At 55.6% G+C, this 8,688-nt stretch overlaps 1 protein-coding gene across 1 annotated transcript; it reads right to left on the reverse strand.

Moving 5' to 3' along the window:
* Positions 1-2,086: 2,086 nt before the first annotated feature.
* Positions 2,087-8,225, reverse strand: PG985_011710 (uncharacterized protein; the record flags this gene model as incomplete). The annotated part of the gene is made up of 3 exons (XM_066831477.1): positions 2,087-2,209; positions 2,307-3,788; positions 3,873-8,225. The coding sequence occupies 3 exons, from the start codon at positions 8,223-8,225 to the stop codon at positions 2,087-2,089; spliced, it is 5,958 nt and encodes a 1,985-aa protein (XP_066679527.1).
* Between the last annotated feature and the right edge of the window lie 463 nt (positions 8,226-8,688).

Here is an 8,688-nt window from a genome sequence, read left to right on the forward strand (position 1 = left end):
TTCCCAGCCCGTCCAGGACCAACTAGGGAATCCACTTCGCCGATGGCAGCCGCTACCGCGGTCATAAATCCATGTCATACTCGCAGCGAATTTGGACGACATGGATCCATCCTGGATGGTCCTTTTAGAACCATGCTGCTGCCTCGCAGAGAGCTTTGGCGGTAGCAACGGCATCTTCTGATTTTTAATTTCCACGGAGTGTTCATAGATTGGGAGTCCCCAGTAATGTTGTATGCCAAAGGGCCCTCTTTCGAATTTACCGATGACCCCCCTAACGGCGTTGAGCACGTCAGACTGGTAAGTGAGTTTCCTGAGACGATAAGTTTCCAAGCGGTCCAGCAGTGTTGACAGGTCGAGTCTGACTCCGGTGGTAGTGAACAACGGGACGGGGTCGAACATTGGCAAGTATTCAAGTGGTAAAGGTATCAGCGGTGAGAGGCAGTTTTCAATCTCGGATTGAAGGTCCCAACTGCACTCAAACATGGCCTCTTCGGGCGTGAAATATATCTTGCGCCTCGAGAGACAAGCCTCCTGGTATGTCCATCCCCGCTCATTCCATTTCGACCTCATAATAACATAGCGAGGGTCGCGGAAGGTGGTTCTGAAAGTATAGCCCCTGATTACTTCCCATCGTCGTTTCCAACGGGGGGTTCCGTCCACTCCCGGAAGTCCTGTGTGTGGGCCATCACCCAATGACACGATCGTGACTTCGGCCTGACCATAGATTTGGTCCATGGTTCTTAGTTGCTCGTGTCTTATCGCATGATCCGCCTCTGAGTTCGTAATGCAATAACGATCGACCCACAAGTAATGCAAGCCTAGTTGCCCGGTGAGGGTTATGGCGTTCTCGACTGTCAATGGAAGCGGAGCTGGAAGAGCAGTGGAAGAGTTCAATCCGACAGTTCCGACATCTGGATGCTCCTTGCCCCAGACGTAGGAAAGCGCCGTGTAAGACATGCCCGGAGCAGCTTCGCAAAGCCTCCGGCTATCACAGTCAATGAAATAGACTGGTGCATCAAATTGATGCGCTGGGCCGGCATTGCATTCTCGGTGCGTGTTGACACACTGTCGTATACACCTCGCCAGCCATGATACGTTACATGGCTGGGCACTCCAATCCTCGGCCCTTGGGTCTGATGAATCGCCCGGTTCCTCTAGACTCATGGTTATGTGGGCTTTCTCTCCGTCGCAAACGAAATTCCCATCGTATACACACCACATGTTCCCAGGTGACCGCGTGGCTTTGTCGAAGTGATGGGTAGAGATGATGGGTGCGTTCTCGTACGGAAGTGCCATAAGAAAAAGGTCTCGTGTGGCAGATACAACCTCACTAAAATTGTACTTGTAGCTATCTGCAAAGATCCTGCAAAGACGGCAGTTTTCTTGTAGGGTTCCCAAAGCGTAGAATGTTTTGTTATCATCAATTCTAGAAGTTAAGCAACTGTGTAGCTGGGTTAAGTCCCACTCCCGACAACGGTCACAAAGTCCTTGATCCTCGCTTGGATGTCGAGCTGAGACTTGCTCACCATGACTCAAACTTTGAGCTTGAGTGCGGTCGCTCGCCGGGATTGCTGCCATACTGGAAGTCAACTGTGAACATTCTCTGCTCGGGGAGTTTCATCTGTCGGGTTTGCTGGGGGCATGAAAGCTGAGTGCATTCTCAGCTCGTTCTTTTCAAGGCAGATTTGAGCGGAACTACATTACAGAATCTGCTCACTTGCAGGTAAGACTTCCATTTCTTCCGACCATTCGTAACGATGTACTCGCTACATTTCTTATGCAAGAGGGCCCGGGAGCCTGTCAGCGTCGTTCAGGCTCCAATCTGGCAGTGGGAAGCCAGCGCGCTAAACTCCGCCAATTGGTTGCTTCGTCCGCCCTCCCCCATAATTGATTACAGACCTACTGTACACTCGCTAATATGAGCACTGTCGAATGGCAAAGCCCGCAGGTGGCAGGCACCACCAAAAACAACACGTCAACTATTACACATCTGTTCGGTAACGACAGAAACTGGAGAAACACCTTGTATTATGCATGAGGGAGATAAGGATATAACCTAGACTCTGAATGCCATTCTCCAACTGAACTATTCCATCTCTGTCGCCCGGCTGGCACCCTCCACCAGTTGATGACGCTGTCCCCCAATAGGAGCTCTGCACTCCGGGCAGCGCGCGAGCTCCATCGGCATCCCACACTCACCAATCGCAAACTGCATGCAGATCGCGTCAACAATCAGTTCTTCCACTGAATGGTGGATGACAGGCAAACATGCCAATAGCCGTAATATAAGGAAGGGAAAAACTTACAATATGTCCATTCCGGCACTTGTACCAATGCCCCGAATGCGTCGCGATCCCGGCCCGGCCACTTACCATGGCCGCCTTGATGGCCGCCAGCTCCTCGGCCGTGACGGGCTCGTACCTCTCCTTCTCGAACCGGCGCTGCAGGCTCTTCACCACGACCAGCAGCTCCGGCGCGCCCTCGAAGCCGCTCGCCTCGCACATTTGTACCGCGTCTTCCAGGCGTCGTCGGGTCGTTTTCACAATGTCGCTCAGGGCGCGCTCCTTATCCGCAGCCTTGGACTTTCCTTTCCCGATGTCTGCTGATGAGGGGTCGCGATGCACATTGCTGCCCAGGTACCCGACCACGCGCGCGAAGGCGATAATGGCCTGCACGGCTAGTCGCGGCAGGCGAGCAGCCTGGCAATCGTCGATGAAGGACTCGCTTGCCTTGAGGAAGCGGCCGGCTGTTGTACGCGGCTCATGCCCTTGGGGCCAGACGATGCCGCCCGCGAGGTTGGCGCCGATCAGGCGCAGCTGGTCGCAGAGCATGACGTCTTCAATTCGCAGCTGCGCCATGCGGGCCCCCAACGTGATTTGCTGGTTGAGCACCGGGGTGGGTATTTCCATTTCCTTGTCCTCGAGGTTCAGCTGCGCCATGTCCTCGTCTAGTGACGCCGGCGTCTGGGTTTTGCGAAGTTTTCTTGAGTGCACAATGGCGTCCGCCAGCTTCTTGACCGGCTGCTGTTCGTTGCTAACATCCTTGCAGAACTTTTGGATCTCCTTCCTCAATTCTGTGCACCGGCCGTACCTGGAATCGTAAGAGATGGGAGCCCCCGACGGCCTAAACCCAGTGGTGAGGCTAGCGGGGCGGCGCTTGACAAGGTCACCACACGACTGCTCCAGGGATGCCTCGATGGCATCGGTGAGCTCTTCCAGCTTCTTGAGCTTTGCGGCGCCTTTCATTTGGAACTTCTTGGACGTCTCGTCCATGACCGCCATGTTGACGGCGCGATTGTACCGCTGCGTGGCGAACTGTCGGATCGGCTGCTTGCAGTCGGGGCAGCTCGGCAGCGCCAAGACCTCAGACGGCTCTTTGATGCCATTGTATCGGCCCATCTTGTCGGTCGTGTAGACCGCCGCCACATTTACGAGCCCGTCGAGCGACTCGGCCGTGAAGAAGTGTCCGCAGCTAAGAGCCACGACGGGGGTCTCGTCGAGGTCAATCTCTCCGTAAGTGCGGAACTCCAGCAGGTCGACGCGGCTGTCCGTCTTCTGCCGGCACACTTGACAGTGACCCTCGAGACATGTTTCGCCGCAAAGACCAGGGCATTGGTGGCCGCATCTCAGCTTTGTCTGGCATCGCTCGTCGCAGGGCAGCCGGTCGCAGGGGGCGGCACATGGCATTGAGCAACCACCTTGGTGCAGGCAGGACCACGCACACTTCTCAATGCAAGGTGGACACGGGTCTTGACAGGGGAGTGGACATCGTGAATGTGCGCATCGAACCTGTAAGCTCATGCATGGTCAGCGACAATTGTCTCTCATAAGACCTAGTTTAGTTGCTCTAGCACGTAGGTATGTATTTCTTACCTCGCAGCGATCGTCACAAGGGTCGCAAGGTTCACCGGCATGGCAGCGCCCTTTACAGATATGACCGCAAGTGCTGCGTGGTCGCTTGCACAGCACCTTGCATGGCTGGTGCACCATTTTGACCTTTCCGTCTTCCTCCTTGCGGCACTTCCCACAAGTCCCAGAGCAGTTGTGGCCGCAATCGGCCAGCAAGGCGTTGCACTTTGTGGGACAGTGGAAGTCCTTGTCGGTAACGTCAGTGTTACAAGGGACCTTGGCAAGGTGGTTGCAGCCAGGCACTCTCTTTTTTACTACGACGCGACATATGATCCCCGACGGCTCCTGAGCTTGATGGCAAGGAATGTCGTCGGCAAAGTGCCCGCATGGCAGCAACACGTTGCTCATCAGTACCATACACCTACCGCAGTCCTCGCCGCACAGTCTGTTGCAGCCGTGGTTGCATGGGCTATGGCGACGAGGGCAGGCCTGCGGACAGAGGAAGGCCTCATGCATGGTTTCCGAATGGCATTTCGCCTGGCACTTGTGGCCGCATCTGGCAAGGCGGCGGTCGCAAGCCAGACTGCAGCCGCCCTCCGGGCTGAGCCGAGAGAAGTCATCGGGCTCGCCGCAGCGGATTGCAGTATCTGGGTGACGGGGGCAGCAAAGCTCCAAAGTAGATCCAATGCGGCCCGCGGCTTCGAGTTGACTGCGGACCTCGTTCCACATGGCGACGTTGGAGTACGTGTCGACATTGCCGACGAGGTACATGCCGTGCTTGGCACGGCTCAGCAGGACGTTGATCCTGTTGATGGTGCGAAGGAACCCGACCTTTCGCTGGGTGTTGCTGCGGACCAGAGATACGATGATCACCTTTGCTTCCTCCCCTTGGAAGTTGTCGACGGTCGCAAGGCGAAGGCACTCGACGAGCTTCTCCTTCTTGATCGACGACGCTGGCAATGTATTCTCTTCAATCGTTTCAGCGGAGAAACCATCCTTGGCCATGGTCTCCTCGTCTCGATCACTCAGGGTGATCTCAAAGTCAGAGGCCAATGAAGCTCGCAGCTTCTGGAGATTACCCGTATAAGGGGTGAGGACTGCGATGTCTTCGCTCTTGTAGACGCCCTGTCGAACAATGTGACGGACAAGGGCCTGGACCATGCCGACCTCCCACGTGTTGCTGTGGGACTTCAACCGCCCATCGTCTCCGGCGGCGTCTTCAGCGTGGTCATGGTTCAACCAGAACAGGTTCTCCCGCATGCCAACCACATGGGGTAAGTCAAGTACCGACAGATGGTCCTTCAGGTTCGGATACATGGTTGTCCGCAACAAGTTAGCTATGTCGGGTCGCATGCGCCGCTGGATATTGAGCTGCGAGACGGGAATAGGGGGCAACCCGGGCTGGCCGAGGGCCAGCCTCTCGAACTGGCTGCGGTCAAGCTGGTAGTCTTGCCCACGGCTGCTCTCGAGACTCAACGTGCTCCAGTTGTTAATGGTGGGGCGGAGTTGCTGGTGGTCCCCGATCTGGATGAAGTGCTCGACGCTCGGGAGGAGGGCGGACACGACGTGGGCCTCGAGCACCTCGCCGGCCTCTTCGCACATGACGACTTTGGAGCGGAGGCCGCGAAGGAGAGAGACGTCTCGCGCCATGCCGGTGGTCGTGATGCCAATCACATCTGCCGTTGCAAGAATGCGTCGGTTGACCTCGTTGTGAACAGTGTTGATTTGGTTGCGCAGTGACTCTGTCTCGACGATGTTCAGGTGTAAGAGCTCGATCCGATCTTGTTTCAATTGGCTGAACCAAAGCTTGACAAGTCGGCGGCGGCCTTCCGGAGAAATACTGTTCACGTCGAGCTCTGCCTGGCGCAAGAGGATCTGCGATCCCTCTTCATCGAGGGTCTCGTGAGCTGATGCGAAGGCGGCGTGGTGCGTGGGGCCGAGCCAAGATCCAATCGGGTCTTTACCGACCTTTTGGAAACCCTCGGAGTCTTCCTCAAAGAATTGCGCGTATACCCTTGGGTATTTGCGACGGAGAAAATTGCCAAGGGCTGACATCGGGTTCTTTCGCAGCTGGTGAAAAGTTGCCAAGTTCTCTCCCATCGCCTCCATTTCATCTTCGAGAGACGAGTAGGTGCTTCCAATGATGTAGCCCTCATTACGTGTTCTGGAGACGCCCGCACTGACGTTCCGTAGATTGTGCTCGTCGAGTTGTGAGGTCTTGCTCTGGCCGCCGATGCGAATGAACTTGGTAATGCCAACCTGCTTTAAATGCACGAGAAACTGGTCCAAGGCATGGTTTGTGAAGCAGACAATGATTATGGGCCCCAAGTTCGCCTTCTTCTTGCAGCCCAGCAGCACGCGAATGAGCTGGACCCCGAGGTAGGACTTGCCTGTACCGGGTGGGCCCTGGATGAGGGAGAACTCCTGCGTTAGGGCGGCCACGAGAGCCTGGCACTGGCCGCGGTCAAGAGTCAGCCGCGCCTCGAGACGCTTGATGAGCGAGGCGTCGTTCGGAGAGCTGGTGGCACTCAACGAAAGCGACGGTCCGTCGCGATTCGCAATCGAGTCCAGGGAGAAGCTGAAGCCCGCATCGCGAGCGTAGCGCGGTGGCTCGAGATTGCGCGAGCGATTAGGGGATTCTTCAAGCCTCGGGATAATCCATTCCTGGAACGGAAGGTCGCCCAGTCTAGTCATCCGTTGAAGGTTCTCTAGGACAGGGGAGAATGTGGCAGGTATCAGTCCCGGCAACTCCACGAGGACCCCTTTGCTCTTCTCGGCGTACATGCGTAGCGCGTGACCCACTTCGGTCGGATTGTGCATCGCCAACTTGGCCTTGAAAACGGGCGAGTGAGCAGACATCAGACTGTGCTCGGAAGGACCATCCAGTGTCTTGTGGCTGACGGCAAGGGGCAAGAGCATGACGGAGCCGTCCGCGGGGAAAGCGAGGTAAAGGAGACTGCCCACTTCCAGCCTCTTCGCCGCGCTCCACCACTGATGGCGCTCTTTCGCGGTCTTCTTCTGGAGGTTCTTCGGGGGCGTGAAAGTGATATGAAGCTCAAAGCCTCGCCGATCATCCACAGAGACATGGCTAATGCTAGACTTGGGATACAAGTGGACGTTTGCATCGAAGTTGCGCAGTTTGGCAAGGTCAGCATTACAAGCGATAGATGGGATCAGGGCGCCAAGGACATCTTTCAGGGGGCCGAATACGTCGTAACGAAGAAGACGGAAGTGGGTATCGAGATACCTCTGAGCTGGCTCGTCAAGGAAATGGGGCTGGCGGAAATCAGTCGAAGGCAAGTAGTCTACCTGGTCGCAGAGGAGCTCGCCAGATGTTGGCAAGATGCTGATGTCCGCTATGTTGAGATGGTCATTGTCGTGTCTCGTGCCCGGCAACTTCAGTTCTCGGGGATACACTGATGGGGCATTGGCGGCCGCTTTCATACTAGATCCTGCCTGACCAGCGTTGGTGGATGCGGTCATGCGAGCAGTCGACAATCGGGCGATCTTTCTGAGGATGCTGAGCCGGTCGGACTTCAGTCGACGATCATTATCGGTGTCCAGAAAGGGGATCACCAAGTCCAGCTGACCGAACAGAGCGGGAAGGGTTTCACAGAACGCCAGCCGTTTCTCTCTGTTGAGGAGCTCATGGGTTGCGTCAAGGACCAGCTGCACACAGTCTGTCAACTCCTGCATCGAGATATCGCGGCGATGACAGCCACCCTCCAGATTGACACAGAAGGACTTCAAGAACGGGACGGCACGGTTCCCATTGGGACCGCTAATGACGCTGTACATGGTCCCGACCGGCGTGTCGATCGACAGGCAATCCAAGATCTTGGGGTGTGTGATGAGTCTCAACATGTCTCTGGTGATCAAACGGGCTTCGTCCCATTGATCAGAAAGGCTCATCTCCATAGTATTGATCAGATAGAGGCAGCCATGGTACTGATCGTCGGTGAGGTCTTTGACCAGCATCTGGTACTGGTCGACCGCCGATGACTCGACAATTCCAAGCGCTTGGCTCCAGAAACTCTTCAGTGCAACTCTGTTGCCGAAAGATGGAGGCTGTCGCCGTAGCAGGCGTTTTAATTCGCGATATTTGTTGCGTTCATCGTCGTTCTCGGTGTTTGTGGCAGCTTGAGAGGAACGTGACCCAGCATTGTCGGGAGTAGTCGCAGTAGTCGCAGTAGTCAACCCTTCCTCATGGGAGTATTTGCAACTCGAGCCATAGCGACAGGTACCCGTTCGCATGAATTGGTGGCAAGGGCTCTGTCTTTGCAACTTCGAGGGGCGGCTGCCATTTGCCACCCTCGACAGCCCGCCTCTTTGGTGATTCGAAGGGCGCCGCCCGCTTTGCTGATGCGAAGACGACATGCTGCTCGTTGCCTCAACTCATGAATCTCGAGAACTTGCGGGAGATATCAGGAAGATAAGAACGAAATGGGGTATAATTGTTGGTGTGTTGCAGATGGAGAGAGGGGAAGTTGGTAAGAAGGGAGGAGAGAATGGTTGCGGGCAACCCCAGGCAACAGACCAGCTGTTTAGTCACTCTGGTGACATAATCTAATCAATTTACAACACGATATGCAATGCATGGGAACTGTTCGAACCCGGTAAAGCCCATGTAGCTTCGAGTTGATCTCATATCGTGTTTTGATAGGTGCAAACAGCCTCGCCACTCGGCAGTCGGCAGCGTTGGTAGACACCAGCCAATAATACCACCGGTTTGGGATGCTGAGACAGACATCAAAGAACACCAGAGAACTTGAGAGAAAGAATGGTCGGGCAGTATTCTGGGCCTGAAGCCAGTACTCTGCCCGAAGTTTCAAGCTCGCAA

Source organism: Apiospora marii (assembly GCF_038362585.1).
Source record: "Apiospora marii strain CBS 49790 chromosome Unknown utg000009l_segment0_segment0, whole genome shotgun sequence".
Classification (NCBI taxonomy): domain Eukaryota; kingdom Fungi; phylum Ascomycota; class Sordariomycetes; order Amphisphaeriales; family Apiosporaceae; genus Apiospora; species Apiospora marii.